Source organism: Phyllostomus hastatus, unplaced genomic scaffold (genome assembly GCF_019186645.2).
Source record: "Phyllostomus hastatus isolate PE091 unplaced genomic scaffold, TTU_PhHast_1.1 phas_contig_254, whole genome shotgun sequence".
NCBI classification, from domain to species: domain Eukaryota; kingdom Metazoa; phylum Chordata; class Mammalia; order Chiroptera; family Phyllostomidae; genus Phyllostomus; species Phyllostomus hastatus.
This window is the reverse complement of record NW_025333810.1, coordinates 16,842,744-16,866,824: the sequence shown is the minus strand read 5'-3', so window position 1 is coordinate 16,866,824 and position 24,081 is coordinate 16,842,744. Positions and strand designations below refer to the sequence as shown.

At 39.9% G+C, this 24,081-nt stretch overlaps 1 protein-coding gene across 1 annotated transcript in view; it reads right to left on the bottom strand.

The window, feature by feature from the left end:
• PRDM6 (PR/SET domain 6) overlaps nt 1–24,081 on the bottom strand; it is a 96,894-nt gene that overhangs the window by 29,796 nt on the left and 43,017 nt on the right. Inside the window, exon 4 of the mRNA XM_045838029.1 lies at nt 899–1,026. Within this exon, the coding sequence (XP_045693985.1) occupies nt 899–1,026 (128 nt within the window). The remainder of the gene's footprint in view (nt 1–898; nt 1,027–24,081) is intronic.

Below are 24,081 nucleotides of genomic sequence, written 5' to 3'. Positions count from 1 at the left end.
AGCTAAACAGTTGCTTCTGATTCTAAAGGGAGCATGGCTGTTTATAACTGAGGTCATATATTTATATGGCACATGTTTTCGAGGGATTTTTGAGAAAAGAAGGCTTAGTGGTAGGGCTTTTTTTCCTATGTGATCTGTTTCTGCCCTCTTGTCTCCACTCCAGCCTTCTTTAGCACTAAATGGAAAAGCTTGACCAACAGGTGCACTGAGCAGATGTGGCTGAGCATCTGTTTTGGAGCCCCCCAGAGGCCTCCCTATGGGACTCTGAGAAATGGGGGTGGCTCCACCTTGTCTTTGGGCTTTGCTCCAACCTCTCAGGAAACCGGACGCTTCCCCATGCTCTGGAACCACCTCATCTCCTGAACCATTCTGAATCGTCCAAGGACCAAAGCCCAGTGCACTGGCACCTTTCTAGGGATCATGAGAGGTTACTCTGGCTCAGATCTTGCTGCCGAGCATAATGGTTTTGGAAAAGTAGCCTTAGGCAGGCTGAGAGTCCTTGGTTTCCCAGGCCTTTGTGCAAAGGAACTGTTCCGCCTGGGAGAAGGCCTGAAGATGGCCTGGGCTGAATCTGTGGGTGTGCACACTTCTGCAGGGGCACTCGGCCTAAGCCAGTGGGCTTGCTGGGCTCCTTCAGGTAAGGATGTGGAAATAACTTCCCAAGTGCACTGAGGGAAAGAGGCCTTCTACTAGGATCTTTATTCCTCAATTCTCATGAAATTATGGTTGCAAGAATTAAGGAGATTTCAGAAACCTAGCAAAACAATTTCTGCCAGTCCTTGCAGAGCTCCTGCAAAAATTCCTGCAGAACTGTTTCAAAACTAGCAGCAAGCCTGAGTTGGCATATGCGGGCCCAAGGGCTTCAGCTCCGTAAGTGGTAAATCGAGATATACTTTACCTGTACTGAACTACTGTTAGATTCTGTTCTCCGCAGTGCCTTGCACATCGGATATACCTCATCCAGCTTGACTTACTAGGTTCCCCACCATCAATAAAGTGCTGTAGTGTCCCATCTTGGTCATATATCTAGAGAAGAGGTCAGAAGGTCAAGTAGTTAGAATGAATCATCAGCAATCATTTTCCCTGCTTCCCTTGGTGTCTTTATGTGTCAGCTGCAAAAATTTATTGTCCTTAGGTTTTCTGGTACTTATTGATGCTTGTGGAAACTCAACCCGAACAACAGGAAAATATTTTTTGGTGATGCAAGTCAATCACACTTTTCTTATCAAGCCAATCTTCCCTGCATTAAACATATTTGTGGTATCTCAAGGATGTGAGGGACCATGTTTCCCAAAGAATATTTAACCTAGTTTGACAGGCTACTCTTAAGTAATGAGCTGCTGGATAAACAAAGCAAGCTGAAAGGAGATGCCACACTGACATGGCTGGACATCCACATTAAAGGCCCCCAGGCTCAAACACGTAACTGTTTGAAGACATTCAGAGGCCGTAACTGTCTGTTCAGTGAGCTGGGTGACACCTGGCAGAAGGCAGCTGGAGAGTTACGGAGCTGCAGAGAACCGGTAAGAGAGACTGTGATTTGGATGAAATAAACGGACTCTCACCTCGCAGAAGATGTAGGACTTCAGCTGTCCGGACCTGAAACTATTAGGAGAGGAGTCATCAAAAAAGACAGACCCTCAAAAACCAAAAGAAAAAAACCCTGTTTTCTATGGATTTAAATGTCTTAACTGAGGTTGGTCTATTAACTATTGCCTTGAGTCATCTCGAACAGATTTTCTTTCAAGATGGCATTCAAGGAAGTGAAATCTGCTTCAAACCAGGCAATGAGCATGAGACAAAGTGGCACGGAAAACAACTAGCCAGCCGGGCACAAGTGGAGGCGGTGCCAACAGCAGAGGCAATCAGCTCCTGCTTCCACAGACCAGGTCAGCGTTGGGCCCCTGGGGGGTGTGCTCTCTAGAGGGGTGGGAGGTCAGGGGTCACACTTGTACAGCAATTCTAGAAGGTCATTCCCTGTCCAAGGGACATCCAAGAAGCAAGTGGCACAGTTCTCAGAAGGACCTTTGCAAATAAAACCAGCAGTGGGACCTGACAGCTGCTGGGGTGTTCCCAAGAGCATCCTGAGAAATCATGTCTTACTCTTGCTAGTCAGCTTTTCCACTTCTTTATAAATAGTCACAGAGTATAAGTCTTACAGAGAGTCTCATTGGTTACATTTGGAACCTAAAATTAGTGTGGTCATTCACATTAATTTAGCTCAGTATTTCTATCCAGAGTGCCAAAGGGCTTGGCGATGACAATCTCTCTTTTTTCTTTTATCACCATTTAAAACAGCTGATTTTTTTTTTGCTTTTCTTGAACTCATTTGTCTCCACCCCAAACCTTTCCACTAACCCCCACAAATAAAAGATAGATATCAATCTAATAAATACAACTGTTTGGGAAGTTATGACTGTATAGCATGCCACAGTGTTCACAGCAGATAATCAATGTAGCCTGAGAAGAATGAATACAGTCCTACATTACATTATATTTCAGATTAATGACTTCTTTAAATTCCTAGTTTGGGGATGATGGCAGAGAATGGAAACATTTCATGTGATCAGTACATCTGCTACACGAGCAATCTAATGACAGACTTGGTATTTAGGTTAGATTACACTGTAGTTATTTTATTGTTGTTTTTGCTTTTGTTTTAAGAAGTTGGCTCAAAGATTGAAGGTCTCAACCCTGAGCCTGCCGTCGACAGCCCATGCAACAGTGAACAAGGCCACCCGTTCCTTAAATGCCACTGTTTAGCTATAATGGAGCCAAAAATGTTGATGGCCCAGCCCTCCGCCCTGTCCTCTCCCCATGTACAAACAAACCTTCCATGAGGACTGCTGGTGAAAATCATTATGAAGCATTTTGAGAAGTTCAATTCTCCATTGTGCTTCTCGCCATTGTCACCAACAGCCAGGAAAACGCTAACATTTATATGGAGTGGGTGCTACCTTCTGTGTTAGCTCATTTGAACACCAGACACTAGCCAGTCAGTCTTGCAAATTAATTGAATATAAAAAGTGTTTCCTCCTACACTCTTGTTTCAGCAATAATTTCCTTAAACTAAGCGCATTATGGCTACAGGAATCCTAGAATTTTTACCTGTCTAATGAAACTGCTACTTGCCTTAAAGAAAGTAGATGGCTCTCAGGTTTTTTCCAAACATCACACAGTGTAGAACACGGCATGAGGCTGAGCCTCCCTGGCTTCAGCTAATACTGATATTAAACTATTTCACGTGAAGCTGTGATGAAAACCCCATCCCCCTAACCTTGCACCCGATCAGAACCAAGGAGACTCATTCAACCATGACTGATCCTCTTCTTTCCCTCAGTCCCCAGAGCCCAGCCATCAGCAAATCCAGTTAAATTTGCCTCCCAAACTTCTCACATGCGTCCATCTGTCCCTCTCCAGTTACCATCCTAGCCCAAATCAGCCTCCTCTCTCACCAGAAGTATTGCAATGGTCTCTTAACTGATCTCCAACAGCTTCTCCAGGCCTCCTCCAACCAATGCTGTAAATGTAGCCAGGGTGATCTTCCCAAACACAGTCTGATTACCTCCATATCACCCCACTCTCCCCCAAATAGAAAGCTTCATGTATGTCGTGAAATGTCAAGTCATAACAACGTATATTCACAGCACGTAGGGAGCTCATCATGCTCAGATGACCAGCAGCTCCTTTCAGTGACGCAGGGAGGCCAGGCGTGAGTGCCTTTGCATCCGGCACAAGATAATTCTGGGCCTTTTCTGTTAGGAGCTAACATTTAAACTCAGTGTTTCTTAAAAGAGAAGTGATGGACCAGAAGGCACTCATGCCTATTTCTGTTCATTCCTCTAGTATTAAAAAAGGATAAAACTGGGAAAACACCCAAATGTGAGTGCTAAATAGAAATTAGGGATGACTTCTCAAAAAGGCTCTGGGTAGTTTGGGCCCTGTCGTTACTGTCCATCCCTAGCTCAACTTTGTTTCCATTTAAGAGCTCAGTTTAAAAAAAGCAAGGGGGTCAGACTTTGTATGTGACTAAGCCATACCAGGACGCTGGGCCTGCCTGCATCCACCGGCTGTTCCAGAATGGGGCTGATGTGCTGCCTCCCAGGTGAGAGGGAACTACAAGTGGAAATGTTTCAACAGGTTTCAGTCTAGGGTACCAGCAACAATTTCAAGTTCAGGAAGTTGTTCCTGGAGGTTGCTTTGACATCTATATTTGTGTGACACTAAAGGGAAATTTTAAGTTAAATTCTAAGAGATCTAAAAAATTGAAGGAATTTAAGGAGACAAATTAATGCCAAGAGCAAATGTTATTTTGTTTTCTTTACCATTCAAAAGATTTAAAATAAGCAGAAAAACATTGAAAATCATGCACAAAGTGATTAGACAGTCTCCTCAGGACCTATGAAAATGTTGAAAAGGTGAGAAATTTTATTTAGTCAAACAATAGCAAAAAAGACAAGAGAGTCAAATTTAGGTTAGGGAAGATTCCTTCTGAAAGAACACTTGAGAAGAGCACAGTTTTCCTGAAAACTATGGAATTTTTCCCAAATGAACATGAAACAACGTAAGTTTTAATATTTACTCTGTTCTTTCTAAGGAAGCCAGACCACTGATCCTCTGCAGGTAAAGAAACACCTAGGACACTGGTTGGAAAAGGGTTAAGTTCTGCAATGGAAAACCCTCAAAACTATAGAGAGTATATTTGACATGTTTGCTTTAGAAAGCTAGGTCCATCACTGCTGAAAGGGAATACAAAAGGGCACAGTCACATTGGAGAACATTTAGGCAATATGAAATAAAACTGACAATGCATGTAACTCAACAATTTCATGTCTAGGAAGTTACTCCAATGAAATTCTGATACATGTGCCTAAGGAAACAAGTTCAAGGGCATTCCTTGGAGCATTGTTCATAATAATTAGCATCATTAGATGAATAAATAAATCATGGTTTGTTTATTCAATAAAATAGTATAAAGCACTTCAAATGACTGAACTGGTTCTGTTTGTTTTAAGATCCAGTTCACATAAATATCAAATATGTATGTTGACTGAGAAAATTTGGTTGCAGACTGATGCATAGGATACCATTTGTTAACATTTCAAAATCTATAAAAGAACACTCATAATGGTCTATCTTATAATAGTGTATATGGTATTATACATATAGTGATCTATCTATCTACATACATTGTAAAGTCCTGAAAGGGCACAGTGGAAGAATTCCTGGTAACTTCCTCATAGTACTGGCCTTGGGAAAGAAGAGAATGGAAGAAAACAAAGGGAACAGCTCTGGCTGGGGAGCTCAGTTGATTAGAACTGGTTAAAGCATTGTCCCAATACATCGTGCTTGTGGGTTCGATCCCTGGTCAGGGCACATACAAGAATCAACCAATGAATGCATAGATAAGTGGGACAATATATCAATGTCTCTCTCTCTCTTTCTCCTCCCCACTTTCCTCTCTCTTTCTAAAATAAATAATTTTCTTTTAAAAAAGAGAGAGGGCTTTAACCAGTGTGGTTCAGTTGGTTGGGTATTGCTCCATACAGTGAAAGGTTGCCAGTTTGATTCCCAGTCAGGGCACACGCCTGGGTTGCAGACTCAGTCCCCTGGCGGGGTGCCTATGAGAGGCAACCAATTAATATTTCTCTCCCTCTTCCACCCTCCCTCCCTCCTCTTCTCTCTAAAAATTAATTAATTAGTTAATTAATTAATTGATTTAAAAGAGGGGATTAACACTTTATCTGGAATGCTTGCTTTTTTTCTAAAAAAATTCTGAAGCAAATATGGCAAAGTGTTAACACTTACTTTTTTGGTAGTCTGTACATTGGTATTTATATATTATACAATACTTGGTGCTTTTCTGATTTTTTCCAAAAAAAATCAAAGAGAAAAAAATAAATAAAAAGAAAACCTAGCCATTCTTTCTTTGTAGTTTATTTTTTGCATGCGCGATTAAAATAATGAAGCTGAGAATTTTACCCAAGGTTAAAAACTACACCTGTGTTAGCCTCCTAGGGAAAACAGTTGTAACATGTACCACTGATTTCATCTGTGATTGTTGCTGTTGCTATTTCAAAACCACTGTTTTGGACCTGTACTTTCTCTTTTATCTTATAGCAATGGGAGCAGAGACATAAGTAAGGGTAAAAGCTCATTTTTATCTTTTTAAGGGATTTTTTACAGTTTTCAATCCAGTAACACTTACTGGGATGCAACATATGTGATCGAAACAATGATCACAAATTCTGCTTTATTATAATTCATGTATGGCAATAACTGAAACCACCATGCAAAGGGCAGGTTTTATTGCAATCCTGGACATTAGAAAGCACCACTCACTCTCATTATCTTATTTTCCTAGAAAAAGAATCTACTTTAAGTGAGGACAGCATGAGTAAAGATGCACCACCATTGTATGTTATAAACCCGGCCATGAGTGGCTTATCCATGGCATTGTCATTTATGAATGCTGCCAACTTACATTAACAATAATAATAATCAGAGAAACAATGTTAGCCAGAGACTGACTTGGGCCCATTTTAACCAAAATGCAAGAAAACCATATTGGTGGTTCAGAGTAACCTGTTTTTCTAAAGTCAGATTTACAGGCTAGTGGCTCTCAGGCTGAATTCAGGCAAATGACCAACATTGTTTTTCCTCCACAGTGCTTTGAAAATTTGAAATTTTACTTATTTTCTCATTTTTCTTGAAAAAAATCAAAATATAGGTCCCCATTCTCTAGCGCACATCCACTGAAGCTGAGAAACAGAAGATGGCCTCCTCTAGATCAGCCATGTGCTCTTCTATTGGGTCGGCCAAAAAGTTGGTGTGGTTTTTCCCACAAAATAAAAGACACATTTTTCATTTTTACCAATAACTTTATTGATTTGGATATTTTAAGTATGCTGGCTATCTCCTGCATGGCAGAACATTAATTGTTCTCAATTAGTGTCTCGATTTGATCGCTATCAACTTCAACTGGTCTACCTGACTGTGGAGCATTGTCCAGAGAGAAATCTCCAGCATGAAAGTTCACAAACCACTTTTGACATGCTTCATCAGTCACAGCACCTTCTGTATAAACTGCACAAACCTTTTTTTGTGTGTATTTCAGTGGTGTTTTTACCTTTCTTGAAATGAGAAAAGTATAATATGCTGAAAATGTTGTGTATTTTCTTCCATCTTCAATATTAAAATGGCTGCATGAAAATTCACCAATTTTGATAAGTTTTTTTAATGCACACTGATATGCCAGCCATCACAAATCAATCTAACAAAAATGTTTCAAATACAATTAAAGACAACTAAGTGCTATTAGAGCCATTTTATGGAAAAAACCAAATCAACTTTTTGGCCAACCCAGTAGCTCTCCATAGTTGCTACCACTCCCTATTGTTCTACAGGCTTCTTCAGTAATTTACCTGCCTGCCTGGCCTCTTTATGCATCTACGTGTGCAATCCCAGCTGTAAAGGAATTACTGCTATTCCTGAACATTAGGCTATTACAGTTGGGACCACTTTCAAGGAAACCCATCTGAATGGATAGCCTGGAAACACTGCAAACACTCATCTGTCCTGTGCTGCCCAGAAGTATCATCTGACTGAGAGCCCAGCTCCTGTGCTGTAGTTTTCCAGGGTGTGGGAGAGCAGAGAAAGGCTTTCAATGATCTTTTAAAGCAAGGATTCCCCTTTAATTCAAAGAAGTCTTAAATGTAACAGACAGATACTATAAAAACAGATAAGGACTTGCCCTGGTCCACTATAACAACCAGATAACAAGAAAGTTTCATGGTCCACTATAAAAATGGGTAAAAAGTCCATCAGGAACACCCCACCAGCTCAATGAGCCTCACCTTGCTCTCCTAGGCAGTTCCTGGATGTCACCGAGGGCCTGCAGTGAACTGAGGGACCCTGTTCAAAAAACCACAGGCAACGCACTGCCTGCAGTAGGGAGACCCCCATGAAGAGGTCAGTCACCAATTCTCCTGTTAGAATACTTGGTACCCTGGCCCAGGAATTTAAAGCCTAGGAAAAGCAGATTTGGAAGGGACCTCAGGCATCATCTGTTCCAGCCTCACTGGTTTATACATAAGGAAATGAGGCCTCCAAAAGTTGGTGACTTAGACAAAGTAAGATGACTACTAGTCAGTGGCAGAAGGAAGCCTCAGCTCCAGGAATCCTCACACTGCCCTCCCCCTCCCCCTGATCCTTCTGCCTTCCTATCTGAAGTGTGTTGAGGTCTCCCTGGTCTCATATTTTCCTGCAAATACCCAGAAGAGAGTCAATGATCTTAACAACTGAGCAGCTGACACGAGGGAGCACATTTTATGCCCAAACATCTAACACAGGGCCCAGCCTGTAAGAGGAACTCAAAACATGCTGAAGTAAATTGAACTGAATTTTCACAATAATTTTTTAGCTTCTTAAGAGATCTGAGATTTTATTCAAAGCCTGAAAAGGAATCCCACTCAATGTAATTAAAACTTCATTCTAAGCCCTAACAGTAGGGGTTTTTAAGGAAAATATGACATCTTCCTTGAACCTAACTTCTTTCAATTCTATGACATACAAGGGTGAATTTCATGAGATGATTGAAATGTATTAAACAATTTCCACTGTAACAGGCTGAGGAGAGAGGGGTCTTTGGGAGTTCCTGGTGTAGACCCCAGATCCTGGCACTGTTTCAGTCCCTTTCACAGCACGTGGAGGACCCCGGGATGAACAGCCACAAAGATGGTTTCTTAGATCTCCTCCAGCATATCTCCACCCAGTGTAAAATACAGAAAATTTGGGTTTCAATAACCAAGTGTATTAGTAATTTGAGAAACTCAATTGAAAAAACACACTGTCTGCCAAGATGGATAGAAACATTTTACTGTGAGATTCTTCGGTGCCAGGAGGTGATGGTGCAGTATTTTGTAGACTGTGGATAGCTACAGGCTACAGCATTGTTTTGACTCTAAAAAGTTAAAACCAGAATACCTCTGTTGCTAAATAAAAGATTTTACTTTTACTAGCGTGGTTGTTAGTGGAGACTTTCTTAAGTATTACCAGTGAAAACAAGCAATGGAAATGAATGGAGAGGACTGAGTGTAGAAGTTAAGAGCGTGTATGTGGGTATCAGCTCCAACACCTGTGGGTTACAACTGTGGCTCCACCTCAGGTGGCCGTGTGACTTTGAGCAGTTTTGTAACTTCTTGAGGAAGCTGAGACTGTCTTTAAAAAAATGGTGCTGATGACAGGCCTTGTGTCCAAGGACCAACAGGAAAAATCAAATGAGCTACGGTATACATAAAGGACTCAAATAGGCACTGGGCACACAGTAAGAGCCCAAAGGGCATTAGCTGTCCCATATAACTATAGTTATATGGGAAGTGCCAGCCCAGGCATAATCTGCCATCATGCTCACGGACACGGACCATGACATAATATATGCAGCGTATGCAAACTCATCATTTCTAAAGTTAGCAGACCATAAGTTCAATGAGGGCAGTCATGTTTTTCAAATATTCTTAAAATTTACCCATAGCTACGTTATACAAGATTTTGTGCATATCAGGGAATCAATGTCTGTTGAAAGAAGGAGAGGGAGAAGGAAAGGGAGAGGAGAAAAAATTGGGGATGCCATAGGGAAGTATAAAAGTAAACCAGTCATTTCAATTTATGTTTTTATTTCCCAGATGGGTCTGTCAAAAAAAATAAAATAAAATGAAATATTTAAAATGTTGAATGAATACTATCTAGAAAAGAAGCATTTCTCCCATCCTATATTCTCCGTTTCCTAAATTTAATTTCTTCAGTTTAGTACAGTGTTATAAAAATGTCATCAGAAAGACACAGACACTCACCACACCTTTAAAAGCATTCCTGGAGCATATCTGTAACTAACAGGTAGTTATTACAAGTGTTTTAATTAATTATGGCTTGAGGACCCCAACAGACCTGTCCCTGAACATCATATCGGAATGCTTGACCTCTGAGGCCACCAACATTCCCGGCCAGAGGAGGGCCCGACTTACAGTGCTTCATTTCCACATGGATGACGGACAGGCTCAAGGCAGGTGAGCTCTCCGTGTCACCCAAAGTGCATGGATGAGAAGCAGGGGACATTTGTAGACGGCAGCCTGGAGCTTCAGAGATCCCTGTTTGCCAGGGTTTCTGGGCACTGCTGCCCAAGCCAGAGATGAAAACAGCAAGAACACCACTGAGGTCTCCCAACTTCTTTAAACTTTCCTATCAAGCTAAATCAAGGCTTGAGAAGACAGACCCCCAAATCAATGTTTTACGAATGAGTGAAACCATTTGTCTCCACCTTAATACAATGAAAGAAGAGTAGGTCATACACATCTGCAAGGATTTTAGTTTATATATTACTTTCACAAGCTTATTTGAGCCTTATAACTGACCTTGAAGGTAGGCTGGAACGTCACTCTGTTTTACAGGCAAGAAACTTTGGGCTGATGAGGTTAAATGACTTGCCCACAGTAAGGCAGTTGGTGAGTGTGACAAGGATGAAATCACAGGCTGAATCACAGGCTGTCCTGTTATTGCTTTTTGCTTCACATCCCATTTGTCCTATCATGGAGAAATAGTAGAGCTTTTTCTTTAAAAGCATCTGAAATTCTCCAAATGAGAGCCATGAAAATGTTCACAGTGATTAATAATGTCATTTATAAAACAACTCCCTATTTTCAGAATAAATGTCAATTCAGTGAGAACTATTTAAAATTTACGCAAAGCAACCACGTAACGGATAAAGACAACTCCCCGACACTGCATTAAACCACTGTCCCTTCACTGGCAATGCGCCATAATGACCAGGGATATCAAAACACGGGTAAGGCATATGTTTGCAGAGGAAGATGCATATTTTACAATGAAAGTTTCTTCATTAAAGCAAATACTAGCTACTGTGGCTGTATTTGTTTGTGTTCAGTTTTTCAACTTTTTTCTCAAGTATATAATACTTTAGGGTTTTTTTTCTTCATTTCAATCATTTCTTCCTCTTCCCTTCATTACAATTAACTATTTTTTGTTGCTATTTCTCTTTAAAAAACTCTTTCCTCTCACTTTGGTTTGCAATATTTTGAAATATTTGGAATGGCAAGATTCTGAGACGAGGCTTCAAAGGCCAAGTAATAAACGCCCCATAAAATAAATGAGTAATGGTTATATACACCGTTGCTGTATTTTCAGTAATGCTGATATAAAGCTATATACTGTACTTTGTCAATTCACATTCATCAAGTCTCAGAAATATTAGAAAATCATTAGAGGTTTATGTTGAGCTTGCAGATAATACTAACATATAAGTCAAGGCTGAAATATGGTAATCAGAAAAACCGTTGAAAAGTGTCAATAAACTGTAAAACACCCGTGGTGGGGTTTGTGAAGCCTCCGTCAGAGAGCCGGCCATGTGAAGAAATGGAAATGGGTATTTTGGTCGCACTGTGGGTCAGCGGCTGCTGTTGTGTGTCAGGCTCGCAGAGGAGACTGGGCGACTCAGGAATCCAGCGCAGAGATCCGGGAGCTCCGGAGAGCCGCTGAGCATTTGGTGAGTCAGTCGCACTTATCTCCGAGGACGCCAACGGCCATCAATAGAAGCCTGCCATCCATCAATCTGGAGTCCTCTTCAGACATCCCCTGTCTGTTGATCAGAGGAAGACTTTGGGGAATCGGGCCTCCATTATCAGGATTTTGTCTGTGATCTGAACAAGCCACTGAGCCTTTAACTTTTCACTTGGCAGAAGCATATGCGCTGGAAAAGTCCTGACAGTCCATTCATTTTGCTCCATCCTGGAGCCGGTTGATGTCTGACTGGTGAGACCCGCCCTCTTTGATGTTGTACTCTTTTGAGAGTGCCCTGCTGTGAAAAAAATTTTATCCATCCAAATTAAAGAGAAATATTTCTGCGTCCAGCTGTTAGCTGTGACATGTTTGCCATTTTTCAGGGCACTGGCTTGGTGCCATCCACAGGCTCTGCTGCAAACCTACCCTTCTCCCTCTCCTCCGCTGCAGCAATAATATCCACAGTGCGCGACCGTCTCCAGGGTCCACAGAACATCAACACTAAAAAGGAAAACACTGCTAATCCCGACTGCTAAGAACAGCCTCAGAAATATTTTCATGTGGCCGTTTCTTTTTCTCATTTCTTTTCTTTCTTTTTTTAGTATCTTCATTAATGTCTTTCACAAACTGCAAAATTCTTTGACATAATTCACCCACTTAAAAATTGCTTCCATTCAGTTTTCCAAAAATCTAGTTTTTTAATTAAAGTAAGCAACAAGAAGTCCTGACTTCTATTAAATATATTTACAAATGAAATGAATTTGGCGTCTGTGAAAACTTGTTTCATATGGAGAGAAATCTGTGTAAGTGAAGAAAAACTCTCATGAAAGCTTGTATAAACATTTAGATCTAAGTAATCAAAAAAGCCTGTGTCTTCTCATATTTATTAAGTGTCATTGGGGGCTTATAAAGGTTGCTGCCGTGAACTGGGGGTATGATAAACAAAGGGCAGCTCACATTATTAGCACGTTTTTCTCCACACGCTGAGATGAATGAGCAGAACGCCACAGCTCCCCGTGAGCCTCCCGCTTCAGGCCCTTCTCACTCCTCTCTCTCTCTCATTTTCACTTCTGCTGAGGGGGAGCGGGATCTGCAGAACTGGATCTCCGCACTTCGTGTCAGAGCATCCTGCCTTGAGGGTAGTCTCAGACTGACCAGCACGAATGCACAGTTACTCACCATCCTGCCTCGCATCAGTAAAGGTGGGTTGTAGTAAGATAAACAGTTACAAAAAACATACTATATGTGAGAAAGTATCAATTTTGGAAAATAAACCATAAGGAAATCTGACTTAACATGTTCCTCCACTTGGAAAAAGAAAACCTTCATTTTCCACCAAACAGAGAAAGAGACCATTGCTTTGTTAAAAAAAATTCTAGAACTATTACCAGTATGAGCTGATGGGGCCTGCACATTATTAATAGTAGTATACCATATAGATCTTCACTACAGAGAACTATAAAATAACACCTTAGAGTTATGGCAGACACTGTGGCACACACTTGCATTCTCCATATGCTTCACGCAATGTATCTTAAGGAGTACTACTTAACCCTTACTGTACCGGAAATTTCTGTTTTATAAATTCTAGTGGGTGTAACAGTATACAGACCTTGGTGAAAACTATTACAGATTTTATACTTCAACGTGGTAGCTAATGAAGAATACGATTGCTAAGCAGCTTGAAGCAAAGCTTAGGTGCAAACTGCTCTGTTAAACAGCAATCATATTAAATACTTACAAGGCAGTCATAGGGAATATCCCTTAAAAATCAGGCAGAGGCTATTTTTTTGTATGTGCAGACACAGACACCATGCCCTAGAACTCACCCACTTTTTAAAGAACTTTCTGAAGACACAAAATATTTGTCCCAGTGAAGTCATGGTTTCCTATGGTTTTACTTTCTTTTCAGAGCAGTCTACAGCTTTATTTCTTCGCTGAAATGTGTCACTCTTTAAATTATTATGTTTTCCTAAGCCTACGACATTCTTTTCCTAACCACACCAATAAAGTGTGATTGTCAGACACGCTTTATTAGAGGGAAGTGACCATCTGTCCAGGGTACAAAACATATTTTCAGATCTTAAATAATTTAGGAGACATTCCTTACGTCAAGTCGAGACAGTACTGAGCATACATGCATTTTCCAGTTTGCACTGTCCTGCCCTGGATCACAGGACAACGGCAGAGACGCCATCGACCCTCGGATTCAGTGCTCCAAAAAGCGAGAGTGTGAGGGTCACAGCTGTCCGACCAGGCATGGCCCCGAGGGAGAGCCCCCTCGAGTCACTCTCCTCCCAAGATAACTGCTTACAGGAAAAACCTAATGAGATTCCGAGTTTGTCCTGCAACAAGAGATATAGGAGAAGGGTGGGTTTTGGCTTTTCTGAATCATTTTCTTGAAGAAAGGGCTGCACCATTGTACAGAGGACTAAACAAACACACTTGTTTGCTGTAGGTCTCTTCCCCATCAAGACCCAGAAGAGGGTAGAAAATGATGGCGGTAACGGTGAGCCTTGAAGGCAGACTTCTGACCTTCCAGACAGCAATCTCTCAACAAATATTTAGTAAGCAGGTAAATGTCAGCCACTAGGCTTAATGCTGGAAGATCCAGTCCCTACCCTCAAATAATTCACAGTTCAATAGGAGAGATACACATACACACATAAACAAATCAGAAGACATTTATTCTGGCACCACAATCTGTGGATTTTTGCCATGTAAACTCTGGATATTTGATGTCTAGAATGGGTTTACTAACTGTGGGAAGGGTCATCCTTTACAATTTTACAACAAGAACATCAGAATGTAGAGAGTCAAAGCTAGTTATTGAAACAAATTTTGGGCTGTGAGGCAGTGTTAAAGAAATGCTTGATTAAAATCTGTCAATCTAGAACCTCAATGAGGGTAAAGATAAAATCTATCTTGTTCGCCATAGTATCCCTAGTAATTAACATAGCTTAGCTTACGGTGGTACATGGCTCAGTAAATGTCTGTGGGTGGCTGGCTGGCTGGATGGAAGGATGGACGGATAGGTAGATAAAAGAATGGATATCCACAAGGATACAGATGACAGGATATGATAATTTCTAGGCACCCAAGCAGTAAGGGCTGGACCATGTCTCTCTGTCCTCTGAACAGGCCAACACAGCTAGGGCAGAGGTGAAAATCCAACTGGGAGAATTTTAAGTGATGCAATGTTACCTGAAAAAGTGTGTGTGTGTGTGTGTGTGTGTGTGTGTGTGTGTGTTGTTGTTGTTGTTGTTGTTTTTAAGATTTTCTTTATTTACTTTTAGAGAAAGGGAAGGGAGGGAAAAAGAAGGAGAAAAACATCAATGTGTGGTTGTCTCTTGCACACCCTAGCAGGGGACCTGGCCTGCAACCCAGGCACGTGCCCTGACTGAGAACTGAACCAGTGACCCTTTGGTTCACAGGCTGGTGCTCAATCCACTGAGCCACACAAATGAGGGCTAGAAAAGTGTGCTTTGCTTTACTGGCTAAAATGAACACTTCTTTTATTATTCCTCATCCCCCCTTAGTTCTTTGGGTTTTTTCCCAGGTTTATTGAGGTATAATTGACAAATAAAATGACAAGATATTTGAAATACACATTATGGTGATCTATATGCATATACACTGTGAAAGGACAATACCCCCACTGTTAATTAAGACATCCCTCACCTTCACATATTTATTTTTTATGAGAACATTTCAGTTCCTTTAAAAATGTGCCACAGTTCTCTGCAGAGTTGAAGCCATGGTAAAGATTTCAGTCAATGGTGAGGCCAGAAACTCCTAAAAGACTGGCACACACCTGCCTCTCTGCCAGTGTTGGTAGCTCCTCCCACCACAACCCCCCAAACTGTCGTCCCCTGTGAGGGTTATTGTTACTATCCCTCACAGAGTCTTCCCTGTAGGTGACTCCTTTTCTACTCTCTATCATGCTTCAGTCCCTCTCTGCTGGGTCCAATGCTCCCTTGCATCAGGATCCTGGAGCTGAGATTTACTCCTGGCTGTGAACCCAGGTCAAGCTACTGCTCCGGGAAGGAATATTTGCATTTTGAGCTTTACCTTCAAGTGAGGCTTGAATGGGGGCATACTGCTCTTTGAATGAAATTCAAAGTACTATAGCAAGTGCTGAGGTCATCCAGGGACAAATGACCATTCCTGGGACTCTTCCTATTGCATAGGTGGCCCATTCTGGTCCCTGTAGAGCTCCATGGTGAGGCTTCGGACTGTGTTCCTGCAGTTCCAGGGCAAGAGCACATGCTGCCTCAGCTGGGTGGAGCTCAGAAGAAAAAGTGAGCAGTTCTGGTGACAGGGCGACCCCAGCTTATCCAGCAGAGGAGTTTTTTGGGGATCCTCCCCAGGAGCTGTCAGCAGGGCCAATTCATAAAGAGCCTCAAGTTCAGACCTTTGAAGTCATTTTCAAGTAAGGTTATAGCACAATCACACAGATGGCCTGACAGGATTAAAAGGAAGCCTTCTTTGCATGCTCTTAAACTTGGGTCCTTTGACTGGACCACACTGCCTGTAGTGAGCCATAAATTAACATTTTTATAAATCCTGTAATTAACTTATGAATAGCACAATTATATGTTTCTGGTATTAAAAACATTAAGTTGTTAAAGGTAAACATTTAAGTATATCCCTGTTTTTTGTAATCCTGTTTTAGCTTTCCCCGCCCCATATATCAAGGGCCTCAGAAAATGGAAGTGGCCCAGGCCTCTAAACAGCCCTGGTCTGGGCTTGATGATAAAGCTCATTTCACACAGTAGGGCCAGGGGGCTGCCAAGTGTGCGCCGGCACCGGCACCGGGACACGGTGCTTTCTTGCAGAAAGACAGTACTGCGTTCCTGGAGAGGCAGGCAAGTCCACAAGGCATGATTTCCCGGAAATCCAACCAAGAGATCCTGTAAACCTGAACGTCTCGGGCAGAGGGTGTGCAAATCCTCTAGTGAGCAGAGGTATGACTGTCAGCACCAAAGAAAAGCAACCACCTAATTACCACATTGTCATAACCTGCAAGCTTCCTAATTCCTTATTAGGATTCGCTTCTTTCCACAGGAAACACTATGAGTTGAAAGAAAAGAACAGAAAGATATCTTACACTGGGGTCCATAGAAAGGTTTCAGACAAGGCTACAAACACCCTGAAATCTCAAGAAAATAATGCATGTACATCTGAGTAATCATCTGGTAAGATTGTCCATAGATTTTAGTAAATTTTGAAAGGAGTGTCTACACACACACACACACACACACACACACTACTGCAAAATCCCACACATTAGAGATAGGACAGCACTGAATGAAGAAAAGGAGATAAGGACATTTATGGATGAGCTAGAATTCTTGGGGTGTTTCATGTACTTTTGAGAAGATGCTCTTTAAAGACTGACAGGTTTGTTTGGTCTCTGAGTTACCTGATCTCATTTTCATTTCCTCCTCCCTGGAGCTAGAGACCCTGAGATTCCTATGTTCCTTTTACTGTATTTTTATTTTGTATTTGATTGCAATTGTCTTGATATATTGGCTTTGCCTAAATCTCTGACCACATTTCCAGGACTACTAAAAAGTAAACTGGAATAGAGTCCTTTGGTTGGCTTATTTCATTAGACAGATATTTTTAGGTTAGAAATCATGTGAGTGGGTCAGATGACATCGTGCACCTCAGTGTTTCAGCCTTGTGGACACTAACCACTGCCTATCCTGGACTTAGTGAGGCAATGGTTATTAATATTCGAAAGCATCCCCTCTCAGCTTTGATCAAGCCCTTTGATGGCACCATTTTTTTCCTACTAAAAAGAAAGTATGTAATCACATTAAATCAGCCCATCCAATAGAGCCACTTCCTTTGTAAGACATAAGTGTTTTATATTCTAAAGCACTGTTTATCTTTCTCTGGCTTATGCCTTTCTGTTTCCTCATTTATTCATTGGCAGATGAACTACAAATTAGGAATCCTGAGTTCTAATTCTGACTTGGGCAGTGCTAACTTTGAGATGTAGGTAATTCTCTTTACATGACTCTGCATGTCCTACAATGTAAAGTATGAACATTAAATAAGATGATTTTGAGATCCTCCAGCCCAACTTTCATGATCCTATGAATTAATGACTATATAAATGTGTCTTAAAGATAAGTGTGTTGCTGCTGAAACACAGAAGGATAAAAGTCCTAACATAACCATTTTGGGCAATAAATAAAGATATTCCAATGCTCAACAGAAGCGTAGAATAACATAAATCACATACTTTTCATTAGACCTGTGCAAATTTAATTATAATTTATATCTTCCAAGCTGTGGAGTAAAACTAAGTCAAGAATAAACTGTTCATCAGTTATTTTTTTTAATTTCATGTAATTGAAAGTGAGCTCAATTATACAAATGTGTAATGTATACACTTAGATTTCAGTGAAATGGAGACACGGTCATGGAGCAGAATCAGACAGCACGGGGCTCAACCTTGGATTCAGCAATTAGGACCTGTGTCATCCCAGGCAAAACACTTATCTCATTTGGAAGATCAGAAAGATGTTAATGCAACTTCAAAGTGTTTTTGTGAGGATGAAATGAGATAATCCACATAAGAGTCTGACACATAGTAAGTGTTCAATAAACAGCACCATTATTGTTGCTTTTTACTGGTGGATGTGGGTTTTCCTTTCCAAGACAAATTTCTTTCTACTTAAATATTTCTGAAAAACTAAGTACAGAAGAAAATGACAAAGAATTTTCGATCCTTGGACGTTGTGTGTTAAGTGGAATTGGACAGAGCAGGAATCAAATCTCAGCTGTTCGACTTTAAGCACATTACTTAATATCTCCAGTTTGTTTTCTTATGTGTAAAAAGAGAATAACAACCCCAGAGGGTATGCAAGGATTTACATAAATAAGGGATATAAAGGGCAGAGAACAGTGACTGAGACACAGCTACAAAAGAGGATTCCTAGAAAATGAAGTGTTTTTTCTGTAGTTCAGTGATCCCATTATTTTAAATACTAAAAGTATCAAATAATAATTCTAAAAAACCTTTATACAATTGTTTTGAATTAAAAGTATATAAATACCAAGGTATTCGATAATGTTTAAAGGATTAACTGAGGCACATTCAAACCTGCAAATAAACTTCCAAATCATCTCAGTTTTATTTCATTGTAGCACACTGGATTTCATTGTAAGTTAAAATAATAGTTTGAGGGGAAAAATATTGCTCCTATATCCTCAAAACAATAGGAATTTGATAAAATATATAAGTATATATTTTTACAAAATAATTCTGAGCTTGGGATATAGTTACTCAAAACTGGATTATAAAACCAAGAAAATAAGATCATGAGAAGCCTCACAGAATTCACACTCTTCTCTATCTCAATGGAAACATTTAGTTTCTATAATCACCCTTGTAATAACTAGCAGAAGTAACCCTAAAAAAGATAACTGACTCTCTTTTTACAAAAATATTTAACTTAGAATTTGAGGTTCAATTTAAAAGAGGGCATGTCTGATGAAAGATCAAGCCATAAACAACTTCAGAAACAATAATATCTGTAACTGTAAACTATTTAAGAAATAACAACTTGCCTTCTCTTGACTAGTACACCATTTCGGACCAAAGTCCCAGCAAGAGTAAACACAAGGACACTTCTCTGCCACTAACAGGAGGACCGAACACAAAGGTTCCATCTTGTTCACAAAACCCATTTCCCAGGCCTTTGCTTTCATTACAAAACAAAATTATGCAGCCTCACGAAGACAAGCCATTTCTTATTAGGTAAGCCTAATTTTCTTTCTTACAGAAAATTTTCTTTCTTATAGAAAATTTTATTTTATTTTCTATAAGCCATCTTTGCCATTTTTTGCCATAAATTAAATATGTGTCAAATTCTGAGTGGCATAATTAAAACCTAGCAAATATCTTTTTATTTAAATTGAATAATTTTGTCTTGCTTAGAACTTGCATGAATCTTGGCTAGTTCACGCATTTTTGCTTTCAAGGATGTAATGTAACCATAGAAGATGTTACATCATGTAAATAAATTTCAAAGATGGTATTAATATAAAAACTATATCACATAACCCTAAAATGTTAAGATAGCTGCCAGGTTAATAACCAGATCATTTTTCCAAACAAATATATATTTCATCATGTCATTTTGAACTTTTTCTGAACTTTTTTTTTTAAAGAAAGAAAACTACAATTGAGACCAAATGTTTTGTAAAAGAAAATACAGGGAAGCCAATTTAGCCAAACCTAGATAATTTTAGGTTAAAGATGTTACTATATCTTATAACTTAACCTGTTTATAAGCCACAGTAGTTATGATATGATTATGTTTGAAGCTTGAAACAATGCTTAGAATATTTTTAATTGTTTGATATCAGCTATGACTACCAATTACACAGTTCATTTTTTTTTTAATTAAATGCAGGGCTTAACTGCAGTTGCAGTAAGAGCTACAATTATGTCAGCACCTTTTCACAAACAAACTGTAAAAATGCAGTCAATTCTTTTTTAGTATTAATTTGGGTAATTGTTACAAGGGTAATAATAGAAACTAAATATTGCTGTGAAGCATCAGAAGTGCTTCTCACAGTTTTATTTCCTTGGTTTTATAACCCAGTTTTGAGTAATTTATGGCAAATGAAGACCTTTTCTGCAGCATCCTTTCTGCCACCCATCCTTCCTCCTTCCAGGTCATCCTTCCCCATCACCCAGCTCAACCCTCATGCTCCTCGCCCTCCTATTTAGTTCAGCTCACGTTGGCTCTAGAATCTCTGTCTTCTTTGAATTCAACTCTGTGCCTATAATAACTGAAAGCCTGGAAAACCCCATGTTTTAAGGACCAGTTGGATCAGTCAATATAATCAAAACAGAAGATGCAGTGACTTTATGTACTTAAGTCCCCAGGGTCTGCACAGTGGGCACACACTGAGTGAAGTCTGTGTTGCCAAAAACAGGCTCAGCACATGCCAATAAAGAATTGATTCTCCAAAGACCTTCCAAAACTAGCAAAGACCCTATGGCCTACATTGTCCACATCCTCCTCTCTCTCAAACTTACCACGCAAAAAACAAAATTACAGGGGAGGAAAGGGATGCTAATTTAATAACACAATGGCAAGACCCAGCTTTCACTAAATATTATCTTTAAATTATGAGCTGTATTCCTTCTGGATTGTCCCTGTGAGGAGATCAGTTCAGAGACCACCTAAAAAAAGAGGTAGCTTTTAGAATCTACCAAGAGATTCCATGTTATATTTCAAAACTGATTTGGGCCAGGCTCGATCCCTAGTTTGAGAGATAAAAACTTCTCTTTTTTCTTATTTGTCAGAGAACTGCAAATTTAATTAGAATTTTTGTTCACTTAAAAAATGACCTAGCACACTTTAAAAAGCAGGAGGAGGGGACACGGTGCTTAACCAGGGTCAGTAAGAGGACATTTGCCACAGCTTCCCTCCATGCCTCCAAAAACAAACCACCAACAGCACAAACAACCAAAACAAAGCCAAACACTTGTCTAACATGCCCAGATCCTGAACATTTTGGTTATGTCTGCTTTACTTTAAGAAAACATGAGATATAAAAATCCAAATTTACAAGGACTAAAGCAGTGGTTTTTCTTGACAAAAAGCCTTTACCATAGTTTTCCTTAAAGCATGCAACTTCCCCTGAGCCCTGAAGTATCGCTTGAATAAACCACATTCAAAGGATTTATAACGTTTCAAAAATACAGCTACCGTGTGAAGTGGGCTTTACCTGTGTGTACACACAGATAAAGAGAAGAGGTGATATAGGCACTTAACAGTCTGGGCTGAAAGGCAATGAGTAAATGTCCATATGCATGTGATAAGATAACCCGCCCGCTATCAGAACCGCTCCTGACATTTTGGTTTTCATATCTGCCTTTTCCTTCTAAAGTGCGTTTCACACTTCCCTCAGCTTGGTGCAATTGCCAACAACTACTGCTTCTTTCTGCACTTAGGATTCCAGAACAGCATGTCAGATGCTTAACCAATACTCATTTGTGCTCTGATTTTTTAGTTATTAGACTAGGAAAAACTCAGATCTACAAAGCTTTTTATCTTTGAATATATAATCATGAATGGAAAACAAGTTTAAATTAGAGGAAACCATATGGGTTTAAATTAGAAGAAACCATGCGGGCTGTCACTGAGTTCTGGCCTCTATCAGTCTTTGAAAGGGACGGCGTGAACCCAGAGTAGGCAGGGTTTCCCTCACTGCAGCTTTGGCATAAATGATGTTTGCTTTATCTTTACACTATCGATACCATTACATATTGAATATTCTTCTTTAAATGATTTTAAATCAATTTTTCATGTTAGCCTCACCATACGCAATAATATTTATAACATTGTGGGCTTGATGTACTAAATACAAGAAATTTCCAACTCTGTGGGTCTCCTGCTTTGCTCATCTATAAGTAGCATGCCAGGGTAATGTCACAAGTCTCTTCCAAATTCAAAAATTTGATGATCCCAGGATTCCTAGAGTGATTTGCCCAGTCACCTTACATAGTAAACTGCAGCAGAACCAGATGCAGACCTCAGGTTGGTGGACTCCCGATGTAGTCCTCCTCTGTCCTCATCCTACTGCGCACACCAGCGTGCAGCGGAAAAGGAGCGCACTGGGCAATGACAGTGACTGAGCATCTAGTGATTACCTTGTGCCAGGAGTGGGTCCAAGGTTGCACTGTATGTTATATTACTTAAACCCCACAACCCTCCCTTCACCTATTTCACAGACAGGAAACTGAGGCTTGAGGAAAAGTAGCATGCACAAGATTATAGGGTTATTTAGAAAGTGATGCAGCTGGGAATCAGAGCCCCAGGAGCCTGGATGCAGCATGTGGGCATTTGTCACAACAACATACTATGAATTTGGGGTGCCTCTGCTGCTAAGGTTCCCACGCACACTTGGCTGGCAGAACTCTGAGCATGTGGGGAGAGCAGTGGGGATGGACAGAGAGAGAATACTGAAAAATAATATCAAAGAGAATGATGGCTGGAAAATGATAAGGACAGTGAACAAAGAAATACACTGCATCTGCAGTCTTTTACCTAAATTTTGCATAAAGTAAGATCAGCAGTATTAAACTTTTTAATAGTACCACAAGTAACTGAAAAAAATCAAAATACATTATATTCCTAGCCTCTTCCCCCCCACACACACAAAATTAAAATTAAAAAGAAAAATTGTGGCCAAAATGTCCCCAAATAGAGTCAAATATACTTTATATATATTAAAATATATATATATATATATATGGTCTGTTATATTTACTAGCTACTTAAATAGTTTCTGACTAGTAATTTTTTTAATGAACACTTTCATTCTTTCTACAAAAGAACAGAAAATAATAACAATTAAAAACCCTTTGGCCTCCCAGCTATCTATTTTGTAAACAATGTACTGGACTGGGCAGATAACATGGTGCATCTCACTGCCCTTCTAGGCCAACGCAAACTCTATAAACACATTAAAACAGAGCAGAAATAAAGTAGAAGTGGTGTGGTTCACTTTAGGCCTATGTAGTTCATGTTACACCATACAACATGCCAAAAAATACATTCAAAGTTGCAGTCTTATGATCATAGTCTTAAAATTTGTAAATGGAACGATTTACAAAGGGAGATAAAAGTCTGAATTCAGAGTGGGATGGGACTGGAAATACAGCTTTATTGTTGAAGTCTTCCCTGAAACTCTTGAAAGAAACCTAGTCCATCTTACTTCACAGAGACCTCTGCAAACCCTTGCACGTCTGGCAGCACAGTGAGCCTTGGCCGAACAAGAAAGTTTCATTTTTGTTGCAAGATCTTAGATCATCTGAAATATAATTTTAATACTTTAATTTCCTTTACTTAGGAAGAGTAAAAAGTAATAATTTTTTTTTTTAAATCCCAAGGCAGTATGACAGTTAACAAAACAAACAAATGAAACTCTAAAATAATTATGTTGAGCTCTGCTGTCCAAATAGATGGGTCTGGTTATTTTAGTATTTGTGTAACATGGATAAATATGTATGTGTTGGGGGGTGTAAATGTTCATGAATAGAGTCTTAGGAATTTAAAAATTCATCCAAAATTCAGCAGTTTGAGATGACTTAATGAGTTTGATAATGGGACACAGAAACTTTAATTCTTAAATCATTTGTTTTATTTCAAAGCAGTCATGAGTGATTAATCAGCATTAGTAATAGTTTAGTGGCTTAGAAATAGTTTCTAGGGCTCTGGACTCGGGAGCTAAAGGTAGTTTGGGGTCATGTTGCATTACCAACATCCCATCTATAGCAACCAGCAATGGGCACACCCTGAAGCATTATTAAATCCACAGATCTTTAATATAAGGCTGAACTGCAACCCTTGGACATGCACACACAGTGGAGCCTCCTCAAGGGAGAAACTCCTGCGTTCTCTCTTGCAGCCAAGGATGCCTTTGTTTTGTTTTTTGTTTTGTTTTGTTTTTGTTTGGAGAAACAGCCTTAGC